At 35.0% G+C, this 22,404-nt stretch overlaps 1 protein-coding gene across 1 annotated transcript in view; it reads right to left on the bottom strand.

The window, feature by feature from the left end:
- Positions 1-3,709: 3,709 nt before the first annotated feature.
- The window catches only part of LOC123542324 (uncharacterized), a 33,355-nt gene continuing 14,660 nt past the window's right edge, over positions 3,710-22,404 (bottom strand). Inside the window, exon 4 of the mRNA XM_045328124.2 lies at positions 3,710-20,306. Coding sequence (XP_045184059.2) covers positions 18,465-20,306 — 1,842 coding nt within the window. The 3' untranslated portion in view covers positions 3,710-18,464. The remainder of the gene's footprint in view (positions 20,307-22,404) is intronic.

Here is a 22,404-nt window from a genome sequence, read left to right as displayed (position 1 = left end):
TATTATTTGAACAAACAATAAGAGTAAGTCTAATCATCCTATGAAGTTTGAAGGTTCCGGGTCAAATGGTTCTCCTGGTATTAATCGGAAACTGTTTTCCATGTTCTGATCCCAACGACCTTGACGTTTGGTCCAGTAACCCATAAAATAGTAGGGTTCTTGTGCTCTGTAAGCCCTATCACCCTGTGAAGTTTAAAGGTTCTAACTCAAATGGTTTTCCAGTTATTGATTGAAAATGATGAATGGATGACCTATGTGACCTTGACCTTTGATAGAGCGGTCCCAAAAACAATATGGGTCATCTATTCTGTAAGTCTTATCACCCCATCTAGTTTGAAAGTCTTTGGCTAAATAGTTCTCAAGTTACTGACCGGAAATGGATTTCCTGTTTCTGGCCCCTGTGGCATTGACCTTTAATAGTGAGCCCAAAATCAATAGGCGTCATCTACTCTGCCTGTCCAATCATCCTATGAAGTTTCAACATTCTGGTTCAAGTGGTTCGGAAATGGTTTTCCGTGACCTTGACCTTTCACAGAGTGACCCCCAAATCAAAAGGGATCATCTACTTTGCATGTCCAATTATCCTATGAAGTTTCAACAGTCTGGGTCAAGTGGTTCTCAAATTATTGATCAAAAATGGTTTTCCATGTTCAGGCCCCTGTGACCTTGACCTTTAGTAGAGTGACCCAAAAAAACAATAGTTGCAGTCTACTCCATATGTTCTACCACCCTATGAAATTTGAAGGTTCTAGGTCAAATGGTTCTCCAGTTACTGATCGGAAATGAAGTGTGAAGGACGGACGGAAGGACAGACATTGCAAAAACAATGTCTCTCCTAAAGCGTGGTGGTAGAGGATGGGGAAAGACATGATCATACAAGGAATCTACTTACCAAGTTTTTAGAAGATCCATCAATTAGTTCGTTAGAAGAAGTCGTTTAAAAGCTTTTCTATTTTGGAGTTAGAAATTATGTACAAACCTCTTTCTCAAAACAAATGCTTTTTCTGACATGAGTGATATATAATGTATATGATTGATGGTGTATGGGCCGGAGGCCTAAATCACAATAAAGATTTGATTTGATTTGATTTGATTTGATTTGGTCTAGCAGTATCTAATAGCGACCAAGCAGGACCATTCGTACAAATTATGAAAAACGCACCTTGTAATTATCAAGGATGCTAATTACTAAGCTTTGTGACGATTCATAAAGTGGTTGGTGAGAAGAAGTCATTTTTTTTTCTATATTTTAGTTTTGGTGGGACATGAAAGGGGCCAAGCAGAAACATAAATAAATATCAGAGATAACTTTAAAAGGATACACCAGATCAAGTTTGGTGATGATCCATCAAGTGGCTCATGAGAAAATATCATTTAAGGAGTTTTCTGTTTTTAGTGACCTTAAAAGTGCTCCAGTTTGGAGGCCTTTATATGATACAGACCATGCTTGCTAAAGATCCATCAAGTAATTCATGTGTAGAAGTTGTTTAAAGCCTTTTTAATATATAATTTTAGCCCCCCCCCCCCCCCCGTTGCTACAGACCAAGTTTGATGAAGATCCATCAGGTGGTTCATAAAAAGAAGTCTTTTAAAGGTTTTTTCTATTTAAACCCATAGCGGCCCCTGTAAGGGGTTAGGAGGAACAATTTGTGTGACCACTGACCAGTAGTTTCAGATGAGATGTTTATGTAAATTGCTGCAATGGATGAGGACCATCCACCACACTGAACCTTTGGTTAAGGTGAGCTAAAAATATGCTAATGCAGGACACCACAAGCTGAACCATTCACTTCTATTAACCCTTACCCTGCTGAATTTCTACAATGAACTTGTCCATCTTTCAATTTGGACACTATCATTAACTGTTCAAAGGGATGCTTAACGAAATGATATTGACTGAAAGGCGAACAGTACATATGTGCAGGTGCAGGCTGATCTTGGTCTGCACTGTTTGCAAGGGTAGAATCACTTGCTGCCAACAGTCTAAGGGTTAATAGCTCACTCTGAACAAAGTTCAGGTGAGTTAAAAGAATTATTGTGTGAGATGGATAAATCCTATAACACCCCCACCGAGTGTAGAGTCATACGACGAACAACATTCATATATCGTGGGGTTAATGCAGAAAGGAGACAAATGCCTTCTTTATTCATATACAGATGTCTCCTTTCTGCATTAACCCCACGATATATGAAATTTTAAGGCTTTTTATGCATACCTTTGATTAAAGCAGGGCGTCAAGTGCTTTTGGGAGTCAAAAATATAGGTAGGATCCTGAAATATAGGTATTTGGGGGCCAGAAATATAGGATTATATAGGTTGCTTATAATGAAGAAAACATGTCAGACAAGTGTTTTATCCTCCTCCACCACCTACCAGCACTCTCTTTTATTAAATATAAAATACAAAGGAACAGAAAAAGTGGCTACTTTTATGATTTTAAACAAATAACATTTTAACATATATCTTACGTTCATAATAAACTATTAATTCACCAACAGACAAAACTTTACCAATACTGGTACTCAAATCAGTTTAACAGGGAATTAGGCAAACCAAGCCATATTGCTAACAACATATATCAGTACATTGTTAATACAAGTATAAAATGTTGAAGAATTTGTCTCAGTCCAGCATTATCACACTTTATGTCAGTTTTGCACAATGTACAGTGACCATAAGAGTCACTCTTCCCCTTGACACACCATAATTTCAGTTCATGTCCATTGCCACCTATCTCGAAACTGACTCTTATTAGCAGGCATTATGAGGCTTAATTATGAAACATTAAGGCTTGTTTATTCTGAAAACAAAATAAAAACATGTGCATTTCCTATTCACATTTTTATACATGAAAGCTTTAAGAAATGGAAAATATTCCAATTGAAAAAAGAACTTCCATTACTTAAAGCTTTCCTAAAGCTGGGCTGGGCAGGGTTGCTACACCTGAAAGGAATACAAATTTCAATGCCTAAAAGGTAACAGCATATTTATAAACTCAATTATCATAGAATTACTTCTTTTTTAATGGTTTGAATGACCTTTGTATTCCTTGCTTACCACAAAATTTCCAGATTATAGGTATTTATAGGTATTTTGGCAAAATATAGGATTTTATAGGTTATTATAGGTAGAGGGCTAAAATATAGGAAAATATAGGTAAATATAGGTACCTTGACGCCCTGTTAAAGCAGTAACTCAGGTCTCGCAAAATCTCAGGACAGGTTTACATCTTCACATACAATACATTCCTTTTTTTCATGACACTTTATAGGTATGTACAGCACAAACATAAATCTTTTATGCACATTTTTGATGAACTTGAGTCTTACTGAGTAAAATCTGAAACAAAATGACAATCTCATGGTTGATGACTCTAAGTCGAATATATTTTTAGAAGACGTGCAACACAAATGACAGACAGATGGACATTTGCAAGGACAGAAAAATGCAAACCCATGTGCCCCCTCCCAAAACCTTTAGTAAACATCTAATTGGGGAAAAGGATTGTTTTCTTCAAAATGTCAGTACAGACTGCCTTGATTTAACAGCTTATTCAATCTCATAAACCATACATTTCTGAGCTTATAACAGGAATTCCTTTAAATGAAGTCTCCTTTTTGTTATGTCATTTTATTGGTCGTACAGAAATTGTAAAATATTCCTCCCCCATTTTTATAGCAACTACTAACAAACAACAAGACTTGTATCTCTACAACATGAATTTATTGCCCTATAAGAAAAAAAAAGAGATACACAAACAGTAACAAAGTTAAACAACATAGTTCAAATAAAAAAGGAAAGAAACAAATCTATAATACACAATAGTGTGTAAAAATACACAAGTATGCAATTAAACACAAGTATGTAATTATACACAAGTATGCAATTATACACCAGTATGTAATTATACACAAGTATGCAATTATACATAAGGGTGTAATTAAACACAAGAATGTAATTATACACAAGGGTGTAATTACACACAAGTCTGTAATTATACACAAGTATGCAATTATACACAAGGGTGTAATTATACCCAAGTATGCAACTATACACAAGGGTGTAATTAAATACACAAGTATGTAATTATACACTAGGGTGTAATTATACATAAGTATGTAATTATACACTAAGATGTAATTATACCCTAGGGTGTAGTTGTACACAAGTATGTAATTATACACTAGGGTGTAATTGTACACAAGTATGTAATTATACATTAGGGCATAATTATACACATGGGCATAATTATACACAAGAATGTAATTATACACAAGAGTGTAATTATACACAAGTATGTATTAAATTATACACAAGGGTTTACAGCTAGCACTATGAAGGTTTAGCACAAAATTGCCACATCTTCCATGTAATTATGGAATTTGTATGATAACACTGTAATAAAGTTAACTTAAATATTTATGAGACCTTTTGGCTTTGAGTATATCTAAGTTTCTTTAGTAAATACCAACCTTTTGAGAAAGTAAGTATTAGAAACTTATGACAAAATATGCTAGTAAACAATATCATATAGAAAGTAAACCAATAAGGGAATACACTTTTCTGTTTAGATATCAAGAAATCTGGCTTTAATAATCATTTAGTTACTTTTCATTCTCTATAAAGTCCATGAGGCTTACAATTCCAAGTTGAGATTTCTGATATTGAATTAATTTATCTGAAATAATAATAACAAAAAAATAAATTTTTAACAGCAGTATTAATTTGTAGATGTACTGCAAAGTTTACTTTTTTAGTTTTATCAAGCTTCTAGCCCTGCTATATGGTAAACCTGGAAAAGTTACTGAAGATTGGGGAATTTTCCCAAAGGCTTTGTACAGCTATTTAAGTCAGTAGCCCATTTTTGCGGTGTTACAAATTCGCGTAACACTAGTATTGGATGAAGATTATAATTCACAAGCATTTTTAATTCACCAAAAATTAGCAAAAATAGAACAGTATTGAATACTACCCAATCTCCAGTTCTCAGATTTGTTGATGTGTTATAACTATGAGGTAGGTCCAAAAACATTGTGTAACTGTATTATAGCAAAGCGGAAAAAATTATCTTTTGTTCAGAAATTTCAAAGAATTCTTTTGTCACATTAAATGGGTATTTTTATCTTTCAAAACTGAAATAGTATGAATAAAACAAAATCTGTTTAAAAAGTCTTTATCATTTCATTAATTTGAAACTGATAAAAATCTTTCGTTTATGTAAAATGTTTGCATAAATGCTGAAACAATGCAATGATTTTGTAGTGAACTGATATATACTCAAAGCTTTTTACATGAGGTTAGCTTAGTAAGCTCCAAAATATAACAAAAATCAAAGACTGAATGTACAACTTGTCTGTCTCCATTGTTAAAATCCCGTAAGTCTGGAGACCAGTCTACAATGCTAGCATCTGGTTGGCTGTTTCTGACCTCAATTTTAAAATTGACCAATGATATGCATTCTCAGACTTGTAAAATCCCATAAGTTTGGAGACCAGTCTACAATGCTAGCATCTGATTGGCTGTTTCTGAGCTCAATTTTGAAATTTACTAATGGTATGCATTCATAGACTTGTAAAATCCCATGAGTTTGGAGAGCAGTCTACAATGCTAGCCTCTGATTGGCTGTTTCTGAACTCAATTTTAAAATTGACCAATGGTATGCATTCTCAGACTTGTAAAATCCTACGAGTTTGGAGACCAGTCTACAATGCTAGCATCTGGTTGGCTGTTTCTGAGCTCAATTTTAAAATTGACCAATGGTAATGCTGTGTTCTCAGACTGCTATTCAAATTTTATTTCAAAACATGGAAATAAACAGCTTCCTGACGTTGAGGTCACCTATATTTAAGCAGTTATGAACAAAAATGAAATAATATACAAATGAAATTTGTAAGTATTAAGATATTGTTATGTATTTGTCAAAACATGCAATTTTTTAATACTTTCTAACATTGGCAATGATACTATTTTGATTTAAGTGAGTGACTGGCACTACAAAAATGTGTAAATGTATACAAAGCATTATTACGATATTCTTTTTGCTGATAAATAAACCATGTATGTTTTCTTGTATAATTTTCCTGGCAAATACCTAATATTCATACTGACTACTCTAACAACTGGGTAGGGAAAATCTGCTTATCGTTGACCCAACCTAGTTCTTACCTCAGATAACCAAATGTTCAAACATTTTGACAAAATTTCATAAGGTAGAATGTTCAGCTCCTGTCCTGTAAACACCCTTTCTTCCCATGATTTGACCTTGTAGCCAAGTTTTTGACCCAAGATGAAAATTTAGTAATACTTATAATTTATTCAAAAGCAGTGTGAACAAAAATCAGGAAGAAAATGTGGCCTCAAGAGTGTTAACAAGGTCAACTATTATCTGAACTAATGATCTTGTTTTTGACCAAAGATGACCAATTTTGAATCAGTCTGAGATTCTATAGATTTCAACATTCTGAACATGTGCTATTCGGAGTGAACCTAGATTGTGACGTCTAGGGTAAAACTGTCAATAACAGATTGGGATAATGGATTAGGTAGCCACACAGAAGGTGATCGCGATAGCTCAACTTGAGCATGTATGATTGAAAAAAAAGACAACAGTGTAAGAAGTGCAACTTGTTCACAACTTCATATTTAATAAAAAGTTAAACGTTTAAGTCCACATACAGTCTTAAATTCCATTTCAGAAACTGCGATAAAAGTTACTAAAATTTTGTTGAAGTATTCTCCAATGGCATTATTGAAATTCACAAATATACTCTTAATCTGAAAGGGGGTATTTGGTGGGACGAGGTGGGGGCTAAAACTGCATGTTTTGAGAAATACGAAACAACACCTTACGTCATGTACCAAAATTCACTGAAGCGCTTGAAATATATGTCATTAACAGTAAAATATACATGTTGAGGTATATTTATAAGAGGTAATTAAACAGTGTTAATTAACATTTAAAATTAATTAACCGTTATATCCAGTATTAAATCAGTGTTTGATTTTAACCAATATTATCTTCCGGCAAAATTACTTGAGGTAATTGACTGGTTGTTCTGTTTTTTTCTAAGAAAAAAAAATGTTCTGAAAAAATATCCTGATTCTTTAAAACAGAAACGAGGTAATCTGATATCTGTGAAATATAAACAAGAAATAAAATATCTGTTTATCAAAATACCAGTACTCAGACATTAAACAAATCTTTCAATATTTGTGAGGTAATATGGTGTTAAAGTAGAGGGCTGGGGTAAAATACTAGTTTTGATTCAAAATGTACAAAAAGAAAGTATATTTTCTTCACTGACTGACTTTTAAACTAGTGACAAATTAGGTCTGATTTTTAATGAGAAAAACCTTGTATTATAAGTGAGTAACTATGGTAACAGCCACTTGTTTTCTGTATCACCTGAGAGGAATAACTTGATCAAATGTTACCAGCAATGTGTTAGAGGTAAATTATACATATGTAAAATAACCAGGCCTGCAATTTCATATTTCTATGATACAACATAAAACCAGTAGCATTTATGTAACTTAACTATACAACTAAGTTAACGATGTAATGTATTTCTTGACCATCTTATACCAATTCACTGAAAGTAACTCTCGTAATTGACAATGTAATATCTGTAAGAAACATACACCAAATACTGTTAACAAATCATTTTAACCACTACAATTTTGTTCTTTCAAAATCAAAAGTAATTATTCAGATTAATTACAATTACAACCATATGTGCAACAGTAGCTTCATTAGTGAAAACGTAATAGTAATTTCAATTACAAATACTGTCATGTATGACAAGTAGCTGCATTAGTGGAAACCTGTAATAGTAATTAGTAAGTCATACATGTGATAGTATATGTATTACAAAAGATGAAATAGTAATTTCTCAAACTTATTACAATTACAAATTAGTAATAGTAACTGCATTAGTAACCCTAATTACAAATACAGCCCAAAACAATGTAATAGCAGATACATTAATAAAAATAAATTGTTCAGTGTAATTACAATTACAGTCATATGTGTAATAGTAGCTGCATTAGAGGGAAAAAAATGCAATACAAGGAGTTCCTGAGGAAAACGGTTATAAAAAAAGTTCCTTATGTTCTCATGTTTTTAAATAAATACTTAAAATGTTTGTTGACATTTTAAACTGGTTGATAAAAAGGTGCAGAAAATCATTGCAAAACTTGTTCATTTCAACAAATCTAAATGTGTACACCTTTGTATGAACATCATAAAAAAATGAACTGCATAACACAGACAGCAAACATTACAAATCTGTCAAAAGTCAAAAACTCCTTTTAAACAAAGAGTTTATAGTTGAATTTGTTCCTTTTTATATTCAAATCTTCTCTTTTACAATAATGCGATCAAACTTATGTTTACAATGATTTTTTTAGGAAATTTGTTAGGAAAGAGAAGGGGGTGTCAACTTAAGCTATAACTGAGTTTATAAACTTAAAAAAGAGAGAAGAAAAATAATATCTACAATTTCAAGCAATACTACAAATATGTTAAAATGGAAATGAGCTCTATATATATCACAGAACATGTTCCAGAACAAACACATTATGTTAAAATAGAAATCAAGCTCTTTTTATTTCACAGAACATGTTGCAGAGCAAATCTTGTTGGAATAATTTTACTGTACCAATATTAATTGTTGTGGTATTTATTAGATTATTTGAAATTTACATGTTTTTCTTGTTAGTTTTAGGTCTGACCAACATAATTTTAAGTCATTCTGTAATTTTCCAGTTCTAACAAGTGAATGAAGTATTGCCATGCAATACAAAGTCCCCTACTGGAAGGCACCTAATTTTTTCTACTGCAGTATAACATAATGAACTGATATCTGTCAATGATGTATAAACAATATTGTACTACATATACAATATGTTATAACATTATAACAACACACTTGGATTAAAATGTGCATATATAAAAACCCACAGTTGTTTTCATACTGAATTTTTTTGGGCTGATTATAAAAATGTTATCATGTAAGTTATTTATAGTAACAACAAAGGGAAATTAATCTTTAAAAAAAAAAAGAAAAAAAAAAAAAATAATAATAATAATATAAGTCCACAAGAAACTCTTTACCAGGTAGAGATAGGTCAAAATACACCTAAAAATTGGATGTAACATGCATGCTGTAGTCTCGATTTTTCTCTACCGCCAGTAATAAAAAAGTTACAATAAAATCTATTTATAGTAACAACAAAGGGACGTAATTCTAAAAACAAGGGTGCCTCATGGTGGTGAACATTTTGTCCAAGTTACATCAAAATCCCTCTATGCATGAAGAAGAAATGTTCCGTACAAAGTCATTCTTGAATTTGACCTTTCACCTCTAAATATGACCTTGACCTTAGAGCTAGGGACCTGGTTCTTGCGCATGACATGTTGTCTCATCCAGGGGAATATTTGTGCCAACTGATATCTAAATCCTGCTTTGCATGACAAAGTTATAGACCGGACAGGAAAAAAATCCTCTTGACCTTTGATCGCAAAGTGTGACCTTGACCTTTAAGCTAGGGTACTGGGTTTGCGCATGGCACGTCGTCTCATCATGGGAAACATTTGTGCCAAGTAATATTAAAATCCCTTCATGGATGGCAGAGTTATGGACGGGACAGGAAAAAAACTCTGTTGACCTTTGACCCCCAATTGTGACCTTGACCTTTGAGCTAGGGGTCCGGGATTTGCGCCTGACACGTCGTCTCATCATGGGAAACACTTGTGCTAAGTGATATTAAAATCCCTTAATGAATGTCAGAGTTATGGACCGGACACGAAACAGACCCTGTTCATGCTATGTTAACATTTGACTGCTAAGTGTGACCTTGACCTTTGAGCTAGGGGTTTGAAAGTTGTGCATGACACATCTTATTATGAGGTATATTTGTGCCAAGTAATATTAAAATCCCTTCATAGATGGGAGAGTAATGGACCGGACAGGAAAAAAGCCTTGTTGACCTTTGACCTCCAATTGTGACCTTGACCTTTAAGCTAGGGGTCCAGGTTTTGCGCATGACACATCGTCTCCTCATGGGGAACATTTGTGCCAAGTAATATTAAAATCTCTTCATGGATGGGAGAGTTATGGACCGGACAGGAAAAAAGCCCTGTTGACCTTTGACCTCCAATTGTGACCTTGACCTTTGAGCTAGGGGTCCGGGATTTGCGCATGACACATCATCTTATCATGGGGAACATTTGTGCCAAGTAATACTAAAATCCCTTCAAGGATGGGAGAGTTGTGGACCGGACAGGAAAAAAGCCCTGTTGACCTTTGACCTCCTATTGTGACCTTGACCTTTGAGCTAGGGGTCCGGGTTTTGCGCATGACACGTCGTCTCATCATGGGGAACATTTGTGCCAAGTAATATTAAAATCCCTTCATGGATGACAGAGTTATGGACCGGACACGAAATTGCGGACGGACGGAATGACGGAATGACAGAATGACGGAATGACGGAAAGACGGAATGACGGAAAGACGGAATGACGGAAAAGAGCATTCCTATAGTCCCCAAAACTGGTTTTCAACCAGTATGGGACTAATAATGGATGACGACCCCAGCTGCATCTTCCAGCATTCTTTCAGGTGCAGACAGGCACCTGGGTAGTACAAGCTAGCCAGGAAGCTTCCTCTGGAGAACCAACAAAGGTTCAAAATCTGGGACCTTAGTCACTCAACCAAACGGGCCCCTTGAATTTCTGTTAAGAGAATTTCAACATTAATTTTTTCTCACATACAGCATGTGTATGTATATATTTCTTAAGAGAATGACACAGATGTTAGCAAATATCAATAACTTCTGTGCTGAGGATTACCCCATAAATCTGAATAAAACTCATTGCTAAAGAAGTCCCTGGGCACATGTTGCCAGCAGAAACCAAACTGCTAAAAAGTTGCAATGTCTTTTAAATTTTAAAAAATTTCGCTAGCAATATCCAGGAGTTGAGGTTTTATGATTTCAAAAAGACATGTTGAATGTACTGGAACATGTTCTAAAATGTTTCAATGATTCAATAAAAATATCTCGATATATAAGAAATATTTTGTAATTGTTACAAAAGATTTCACTAAACAACAACATTTTAACTATATATAACACAGCTCTATTGTGGCATTCAGGTACAACAAATAACAAATGTAAGACAGATTTCAGCACTTTAAGGAAGTGCACCCATTTTCAGCACTTTTAAGGTGGTACATCCATAATGATGATTTACAATTTCTATTCCATTATATAACATGTTAAGTTAATGCTATTTTGGCATTTTTCTGTGTACCAGCAGAGGAACTGTGATAATATCTAATTGAACAGAGACTGGTTATCATCATTGTCTTTTACCTTTAACAACAGCCTATAAAAGCGAAATATTTGTAACAGATCATTAAACAATTAACAGTCAATTAATAATCATAAGTCAACCTGATATGAGTCAATCCAGAGTTCAATATCCACTTCTTCCAAATACTATCTTTATATTTAATTATCATAATTAATTGCTTACCATATTTATCCATCTATAAGATGATCTTTTTATAAGACGGGCCCTAGTTCAATATCCACTTCCTCCAAATACTATCTTTATATTTAATTATCATAATTAATTGCTTACCGTATTTATCCATCTATAAGATGATCTTTTTATAAGACGGGCCCTTCACATTACTTCAAAATTGGCAGTAAATTGCACACTGCTTTATAAACGACATTGTCTCACTTATTAGACAAGGCAAACACACTGATTTTTACGGAGAAAATACCATCTAATAGGTGAATAAATATCGTAACTATTATTATAAGCTACAAAATTCCCTGATGTAAGGTTTCTACTGTGTTTTAAAACCATGTCATTTATCTTCATACAGAAAATAAATGTACATTTTGCTTGTATTTAAGTATTAGAAAGCTACTTATCCATATTGAAAAACTTATTCTTGAAAATCAGTAACATTAATTCTTGTTCACTTGGCCTAAATAGATAACTTTGTATTGTCAGTGTTTTTTTATTATTTCCTTAACACAGAGATTCCAATTAAAGTTGTAGCATTGTCCTGTATCCAATAAAAAAAATATAGTGTATGGTTGCATGGTACAAATGCCAAACACTGATTGGAAGAGAAAAATATGTATAGAATTAAATAAAATAATGTGAACTGTAAATTTAAGTATCTGACTGTCTTAAGTCTTTTGTTTTACATGAAGCATTGATGGAATAGGTCAAGGATGTTTACATGTGGTATCCACTTATAACGAAGCAAGTTATAGAATCTGGTGAAAAATAACAGGATTATTCATGTCAATATAAAATACGGGAAAAATAATTTTGTCTCACAATTACGATATAAACATTTCTAACAATACATGTATACCGCAGCAACTTAACGGTCAACAAATATCAAACTTGCATTTTTACAGCACTTAACAGCGGGAAAATAGAACCCATTTCATGGGCAGATTCAACAAACATACACAGTTTTAATAACATGAAAAATAAAATTTTGAAACATTTATTTATATACTTCAAAGTAACAATAACCGGTTATCCATTCATGAGTGATTTTTTCCTGTAACAACAATATATAACAGGTAACCGAGTCTTGTTAGCTCACCTTAGCAATGTCATGTCAATTTTGAAACATTTTGTTTGTTTGTTTTGGGTACAACACCTTTTTTCAACAGTATTTCAGTTATGTAAACGTGGGCAGTTAACCTAATCAGTGTTTCTGATTTCTGTACCAGTACAATCCCGTCTTCTGTAAGTAAATGTCACTTTCCCAAATGAATCAGAGGTGAAGGACGAATGATTTCAGACGTAATCGCTTTTATCAAATGGTCATGGAAAATATATGTCTCGCAAAGGGATGGAACTCATGACACCCGAAGATCTGCAAATTCAATATTGAGCTAAGTGGGTGGACAAATTCTAGAATAGGACTTTAATTCATATATAAAGTACTGATACATTAAAATCATACATTTTTCACATGGGACTAATTATAAGGATATTGCAGTTAAGTTAATCTATGGAAAAGTTTGAATGAATTTAAATCCAAATGAACAATTAAAATCCCCATTCATTCCATGTTCAAAATTTGCAATCCACAAATTCATACCTCTATGAAAAAGCCAATATTGCCAAACTGTGAAATTTCTTGCCCACGAAATTTAATGACTTCACAGTAAATCGTTACCCTATTACATTTTATTTATTTATTTGGGTTTTACGGCACACCAACACAGAACAGGTTATATGGCACCAAACAGGACTACAAATTTTGGTTCCACATCTCATAAAATCTCACCAAATCTTAAGATAAACAAACGAGATCTTGTTTAGCTGTGAAAATGCCTTTTTTTTTTTTGCAATTAACTTAACAAGCATCTCAGCCTTTGACAAAACTGAACAGTGTGTTAAGTAATTTTAAAAGAAAAACTGCCCATTCTATTTTGCTCTCTATCATTTCCTTGACCAGTCCTCTTAACTTTTTAAAGGCCCTGAATTTTGTTCCATACCAGAAAGGACAACTCTGTGGTCAGGAAGGACAACTCTGTGAAAGAGAATTGAATGAACCACACATCACAAACACTAATCAAAAATTTGGTGAGCTAACAAGAATCCCGTCTCCTGAACTGCTAAACTATTTCCACTTATCACAAAAATCTGTTAAACAGATAGCTCTAAAAAGGCTTTGATTATTAAAAAAAAAAAGAAAAAAGAAAAGTTTGTAACCGCGTTACTCTGTAACCTGAATCACTAGGTATAACAAATAACAATCAAATAACAATTATCTAACGAGTAAATTACCGGAAACATTCATACTATGTCAATAACAAAATAAACAGATATAATAAGCATGCTAAAACATAGAATACTGCGAGGGTTTAACACAAATACTGTCTTCTCTAACCAAATATATAAATGGTGTCCATTCAAGAATTTATGAAATCTGTAGGATAATCATTCTAAATAGAGACCATCAATGTATTAATATTCTAAATTTAGACCACTGATTTATTAATATTTTAAATTCATTTTTCAAGATGTGTAACTATCTAACTCTACACAATATTTTCTGTTTTTAATCTAAATAATATTTACTCTTGACTTGTTACATGTTTGTCAATCTTATATCCGTTTAAATTCTCAAAGAAAGTTCTCCATCTGTTTGTCATATTTTTAGAATTAGGAACTTTTATTCATTTCATTAGTAATTGTAAATACATGAGCTGTCGGAGGACAGCAACGCCCAACTATTCTAAAACCTTTTCATTGAAAGAAGTTAAATTTTATGAATACATTAGCCGAAAAATGGGACAAAACATAACAGATGGTTGCTAAGACACCACCGTAAATACGAAAGTTTAATCAAAACTTCCCAATCCAAAATGGGGCATCATTTTGTAAAAATGCCAAATACATTAATGCAACCTGTGATCAACACATTGAGCAAGTTTTTGATATTTAATTTCATTTTCACAAGTAGTTCCTAAGATACAAGCTTATGCACAAAAACTTAACCAAATATGGACGCAGATGCTCATGAATGGGCGAGTGCAGTAACACTACCTCATCTTCGAATAGCCAAGTGAAAGTTACCTATTGAGTTCTACAGGGTATTTCATATATTACTTCTTTCTTAACAGTGTCATACAATCTGAAAATATCTAAGTTACCTTTACCACACTAAACATAAGATTCAAGTAACTTCAAATGCTCATAAAATGTCCTACGGTACATACAAGATTTCTTATAAAAACTTAATATGTTCATTAACAAAGATTCTTTAAACAAGAGGACCATGATGGTCCTGAATCGCTCACCTCTTCCCACATGACCCAGTTTTGAGTATGACGTTGTTTTTTCTATTATTTGACATAGTGACCTAGTTTTTGAGCTCATGTGAACCAGTTTTGAACCTGACCTAGATATTATCAAGATAAAAATTCTGACCAATTTTCATGAAGATCCATTGAAAAATATGGTCTCTAGAGAGGTCACAAGGTTTTTCTATTATTTGACCTATTGACCTAGTTTTCGAAGGTACGTGACCCTGTTTTGAACTTTACCTAGATATCATCAAGGTGAACATTCTCACTCATTTTCAAGAAGATCTAATGAAAAATATGGCCTCTAGAGAGGTCACAAGGTTTTTCTATTTTTATACCTACTGGCCTACATTTTGACCGCACGTGACCCAGTTTCGAAACTGACCTAGATATCATCAAGGTGAACATTCAGATCAATTTTCATGAAGATCCATTGAAAAATATGGCCTCTAGAGAGGTCTAAAGATTTTAATAATTTTAGACCTACTGACGTAGTTTTTGAAAGCAGCTGACCCATTTTTAAACTTGACCTAGATATCATCAAGATGAACAATCAGACCAACTTTCATACAGATCCCATGAAAAGTATGGCCTCTAGAGAGGTCACAAGGTTTTTTTATTATTTGACCTACTGACCTAGTTTTTTAAGGCACGTGACCCAGTTTCAAACTTGACCTAGATATCATCAAGGTTAACATTCTGACCAATTTTCATGAAGATCCATTCAAGGGTATGGCCTCTAGAGAGGTCACAAGGTTTTTCTATTTCAAGACCTACTGACCTAGATTTTGATCGCAGTTGACCCAGTTCAAACTTGACCTATATATCATCAAGATAAACATTCAGACCAACTTTCATACAGATCCCATGAAAAATATGGCCTCTAGAGAGGTCACAATGTTTTTTCATTATTTGACCTACTGACCTACTTTTTGATGGCACGTGACCCACTTTCGAACATGACCTAGATATCATCAAGATGAACATTCTGACCAATTTTTATGAAGATCAATTAAAAAGTATGGCCTCTAGAGAAGTCACAAGGTTTTTCTATTTTTAGATCTACTGATCTAGCTTTTGACCGAACATGACCCAGTTTCGAACTTGACCTAGATATCATCAAGGTGAACACTTAGACCAACATTCATACAGATCCCATGAAAAATATGGCCTTTAGAGAGGTCACAAGGTTTTTCTATTATTTGACCTATTGATCTAGTTTTTGATGGCACGTGACCCACTTTCGAACTTGACCTAGATATCATCAAGATGAACATTCAGACCAACTTTCATACAGATCCCATGAAAAATATGGCCTCTAGAGAGGTCACAAGGTTTATCTATTATTTGACCTACTGACCTAGATTTTGATGGTATGTGACCCACTTGCGAACTTGACCTAGATATCATCAAGGTGAACATTCTGACCAATTTTCATGAAGATCTCATGAAATATATGGCCTCTAAAGAGGTCACAACGTTTTTCTATTTTTAGACCTACTGACCTAGTTTTTGATGGCACGTGACCCAGTTTCGAACTTGACCTAGATATTATCAAGGTGAACATTCTGACCAATTTTCATGAAGCTCTTGTGCAATAAATATGTGGCCTCTAGAGAGGTCACAAGGTTTTTCTATTTTTAGACCTACTGACCTAGTTTTTGACGGCACATGACCCAGTTTCGAACTTGACCTAGATAACATCAAGATGAACATTCTGACCAACTTTTATAAAGATCCCACAAAAAATGTGACCTCTAGAGTGGTCACAAGCAAAAGTTTACGGACGGACGAACGCATGCACGGACGACGGACGCTGCGTGATCACAAAAGCTCACCTTGTCACTATGTGACAGGTGAGCTAAAAAAAAAAAAAAAAAAACAACATTTAATCAGTAGTTAAACAATTAGGAAAGACAGTATTTACAAACACAAAATTATACCGTAATAATTATAATAACAGAGAAAAATATTAAAAGCTTTAAGCATGAAGGTCACAATATTTACATACTGATAACAACAACAACAACTTTATAAACATATCAAATGCACAACCTAGGTTCTGATGCTTCCTGATCAACAATGTGAGCCGTGCCATGAAAAAACCAACATAGTGGGTTTGCGACCAGCATGGATCCAGACCAGCCTGGGCATCTGCGCAGGATCCATGCTGTTCGCAATCAGTTTCTCTAATTGCAGTAGGCTTTGAAAGCGAACAGCATGGATCCTGACCAGACTGCACGGATGCGCAGGCTGGTCTGGATCCATGCTGGTCGCAAACCCACTATGTTGGTTTTCTCATGGCGCTGCTCATGTAAGTTTGTCATCAAAAATTTACATAACATTTATAATGTCATATAAAAACTTACTGATTATTTATGTTTCTATTTCAAAAACAAAATAAGGTAACGATTCCAATTCAAAGTCCCCTTTCTCAACACGAGTTCAAATAAAAGCTCAAGCCCCACTTTTAATAATTTTTCTATTAAAACCCTTATTTTAGACAATGGTTTAACTGAAAATCCAAATTCTAGACAACAGTCCTGTATAAAGCCCACACTCCCTACTGAGCTAAGCGACTGGGCGACAAATCATATTTTCGATAGATGTTTTCTCCAATATTTCTCAAAGGTCTTATTATATATAAAAAATAGACAAAAAATTTACTAAATCCATTGTTTTTTATTACCTCCCTTTATGGTGCTAATTGTGTAAGTTCATGAGCAGTATTGAAACTAGTGCTTTGCTATCAAAGTAAGTATGCGTAACACCTAGAGTCCATTCATTTGTTCTTAACAGGAAAATTAAAGCCTAATGGAACTTTAAAATAAAGGCTATATTCTGCCTCTATAAATACTGGTACTACAGTACCCTAAGACCTACCAGCAAAATACGAAAGTGTGACATGATAACAGCCCACCATAGTACCAGCAATTGGCTTTAGTCATCTTAGTTTTTTTCATGTAAAAAGCATAAATGTGTATTTCTATGGGAAAAGGGCTTTGAACAGAATCAATACCTTATATTTGTATCAACTATACAAGTTAACTGAATATTTGAAACATTAAAATGAAGATTTTATAATACTTTCCATGAAAAACAAACAACATAATCAGGTATCAGGTTACTTGAAGATTTTTACGTAAACATTTAAGAAAAAATATCATGAACTTAAAACACACTGCCTTGAAAAACATCTTTGAATAGAATCCTGCTTTTTCTAGAAAATGTTCAATTTCATTTATTCGCTACTGTCAAATAATAACTTTGTTTAGAAAAAAGTTCTGTTTCCATGACGAAACTCTAAAATGGAGTTCCGAAATCCGTAGTTTTTTAAGACAGTGTATAAAGGCAGTGTAATTTTTTTAACATTTTCATTTAAAAAAATAAAAACTGTGAAAAATGCATTGATAGAAAAAAATAACCATTACCAGAGGTATATAAAAAGAAATGAACAGAAATTGTCCTGAAAAAATCTGACAAATCCAGAAAAATTATCTGACAAATGCAGAAAAAAATCTGACAAATGGAGGTAAGTGCACATCCCTGATCATTCTGACCCGCTCTATTTGAATTTTTTTATGTTATAATAATTGTAAAATCATCCTGATTTCTTTTCTTCGGGAAAGTACATTTTTGAAAAGAGATCCACGTGATTCTTGGAGAAATGGTAACGGCGATCAACTTCGTATTTGAATTGCTGATTGCACACCTGGCATTTGTACGGCTTCACGTTTGCATGAATACGCATATGTGCTGTCGTATTATTCATGTGCCGTATAACACGGCAACAAATTCTACACTGATAACCTGTTGCAACTTTGATAAAGTTACCCTTTCCATATTTCTTCGTACTTCCAGACGACGAATCGTCCCTTCCTGTAGCGCCGCCACTTTGAGCCTGCATCAGTCTTTCGTATTCTTGTTCTTCGTTCTGATTGGCTGGTACATTTACACCAGCCGCTTCCATCTGGTCATCTGCCGCCGAGGTGTAGATATCATCTACTGACATTTTACGTTTTTTATTACTTAAATCAAGCCCTTCCCGCGTATCACCTTCTGTTTTTGAATCATCGTCAATAACAAGAGGAGTGTCCAAATTTTCAGCATAACTTGAACTTGGGAAACGAGCACGACCAACGTGTGTCACCATTTCAGGAGAAGTCAATGTATGAAAATCACTCAAGGACTGGCTTCTTTCACGTTGAGGACATGGCCTGGTCGGTTGAAGAAACTGTCTTTGTAGGGGAGAAAATAGGCCTAAGCTAGAATGAAATATACTCTGTTGTATTTTTACCGCCTCCTCAAAACTTTTTGAAATTTCGCTTTGCGAGATCACATCCGGGCTTTTCACTGTGTCACCTGTGCTTGTATCTTCATCCTTCACGTGAATGACAGACTGGCTTGAACTCGATTCAAAACTATGAACAGACAAAGTTTCAGAACTTCTACGTTCCGTACCACTTTTTGGATGCTTTCTCACTGAGCTACTCTGTTTATACATTTTTGATTCAAGTTTTTTGGGCAGTCGATAAATTTCACCCAATTCTGACTGATACTCCCTGCTCTCCGCTCCGCAATATGTTTCTGTTTCAGACTGGGACCCCTGAGCCCCGTCTTGAGTCGGATACTGAGACTTGTACTTATTTTCGCCGCCCTCCTCTTCATATCCCTGCTTGTAATTTTCTGATGACGTCCGCTGCCTTATCCCTCTGTCAGAGTAATTTGAGAAAGGTACCTTATACATAACATAGGGTGAGAACACCGCTTCTGTTGTATTTGCGGTATTTGGAGAAGATTCGCTGCTATAAGCTAATTTAACACCCGTACCAGACTGACCCGCATTTCCTGGACTAATTTCTGACATTTCTTCTTCAGTTGTCGATGACATTGTTGTCGCTATTCCACTGTTTGATTTTGAACTGTACGACAAACTATTTTCCTCAGAGCCTGCTGAAGCCGGAAACTGAGCCGGTTTAGAGAACTCGAACATCGGTGGCAGTCTTTGCGGATCATACGCACCCGCACTAACAGTCGGATAGTTTCCAGAATGTTGATGATGGTATTTTCTATACTGAAATTCAGACGGACTAGATAATGTAATATGTTTGATATTTTCCACACTATCACTCATAGGGCTCTTTGATGTATGTTTCAACCTATCTGACAATTCAGCTGTTCTGCAGGTGGGACTTCTATTTATACCGTATCTAAGCCCCGCCCCTCTGTCACCAGTATCCAATGAGACTCCAGATGTATCGGGAGGCCAATTTGTCGATGAATCACTGAGAGATCGTGGAGTATCAGAATATTCCTGACTCGTAAGCATCGCCACATCCTCGTCCAAACTCTTTGAGCTTGCAGAACTCTTCCGTCGATCAGGGGAGAAAACTGAGTCTGAGGTACTGCTCTCCCTGTCATATCTGCTTCTCACTGGCTCAGACTGCAAGGAAACAAATAGCTGTTAGATATGAATTATATATATTTACTATACCTCTGGCCTGCCAGCGTGGCCTTGCAAAAAAGTAGGAGAAAAGTAGGAGGACCCTACACAAAGAAGTACGAAAAATCAAAAGGTTTGCAGACAAAAAAGTAGGAAAAGTAGGAGGTTATTAACATAGAATTTGCAATGTTTACCTTAAAAGCTGTTAATACTGCACCTACTACCAGGCTGGGGGGGATGGGGGCACCAGTCTAGAAAGAAAATACAACCACTGTGGCACTTAGCGCGAGAGTGATAGGTATTGGAGGGGTACCTTTGTCCACTTCTCAGCCTACTGCAGATGCAGGAGCCCCCATGAGCCCCCTTGGCCCTGCCCTGGATCTGGGCCTGTACACTGGCAACCAAAATGATGACCACAGATGTCTTGACTGGCAGCTTCTGTGCTTGAATCATGTGCCCATATGGTTTGGTAGGATTATAGGTACCTTGATATTAGACAATGTATTGCAGGAGGCACCAAATGGCTCCAGAAACTGCCAGCAACACATCAAGAGTCCATCATCTGCATATATAACTACTGAACAGGCTGTTTATTTGTTTTCCTTTTATGTCAAGCAAAAAAGTAGATGTAGGAGGTTTTCATCAAGAAGTAGGAAAAAGCAGGAAAATGTAAGAACGCCAGAAAGCCTGTATACCGTAGAAGTGAGTAGATGTACATCTGATCTACAGATTCATTCCATTTAAATGCTTTTCTATTCATAGCTTTTGCTGCTCTGGAGTGCAGTCAGGTGGAACTATCTTTGAAAAAACTCGAAAACTGTTCCTCAAACTTAAAGGATGCCACAGACCAAGAATGGTGAAGACCCATTTAGTAGTAGTTTTAATACTTCTCTATTTTAGAAATTTAAGAAAGGTCCATGCAAGGATGCTACTGATCGAGTTTGATGAAATGCCTGCCGGCAGTTTCAAAGGAAATGTTGAAGTTAAAAACTTTTGAAGCAAGACAATAGATGACAGATTATGCACCTACAGTTACCATAGCTTACCAGGAGCCTAAGCTTCAAGGCGAGCAAGGAATTTTAATATTGCATGTGCTTAAAGTGGCACATTGACACAGGAATAGTTAGGTTAAGATTACTGCCCTTGCATGTGACCTTCAGTCAGTAAAAACTTGACTGCATATAAAACACATTCTTTCTGGAATTCTATCAATCCTTAAAAAGTTTTGACATGTACTTGTTTCAAAAGACAGGTGAACCAAATAAAATACTTGTACAGACGAAATGTGTCATAATCATGTGTCTATCTTGGGCAGCACATAAAACATTCAAATTTAATCAACTCTCATTTCATTTTCTCACAACATTTGATTTTATCCATATTTTTTGTGGTAAACAGCAATTAAAGAGGTCAAAATGGGCAAAAGATCAGCATTTAAACACAAACCGGCAGCGATGACCATTTCATCGCATTTCCTCCACTATTTTGGTCTTGCAGTGTTTGACACATGTGGAGATGACCCAGTTTCGAACTTGACCTAGATATCAATAAGATGAACATTCTGACTAATTTTCATAAAGATCCCATGAAAAATATGGCCTCTAGAGAGGTCACAAAGTTTTTCTATTTTCAGACCTACTGACCTAGTTTCTGACCACACGTGACCCAGTTTCAAACTTGACCTAGATATCATCAAGGTGATCATTCTGACCAATTTTCATGAAGATCCATTGAGAAATATGGCCTCTAGAGAGGTCACAAGGTTTTTCTATTTTTAGACCTACTGACCTAGTTTTTGACCGCACGTGACCCAGTTTCGAACTTGACCTAGATATCATCAAGGTGAACATTCTGACCAATTTTCATGAAGATCTCATGAAAAATATGGCCTCTAGAGAGGTCACAAGGTTTTTCTATTTTTAGACCTACTGACCTAGTTTTTGACCGCATGTGACCCAGTTTCGAACTTGACCTAGATATCATTAAGATGAACATTCTGACCAACTTTCATAAAGATCCCATGAAAAATGTGACCTCTAGAGTGGTCACAAGCGAAAGTTTACGCACGGACGCACGCATGGACGGACGGACGCCACGC

This window comes from Mercenaria mercenaria, chromosome 19 (assembly GCF_021730395.1).
Source record: "Mercenaria mercenaria strain notata chromosome 19, MADL_Memer_1, whole genome shotgun sequence".
NCBI lineage: Eukaryota > Metazoa > Mollusca > Bivalvia > Venerida > Veneridae > Mercenaria > Mercenaria mercenaria.
Note: the sequence above shows the minus strand (reverse complement) of the source record. Positions and strands in the feature narration are given on the sequence as shown.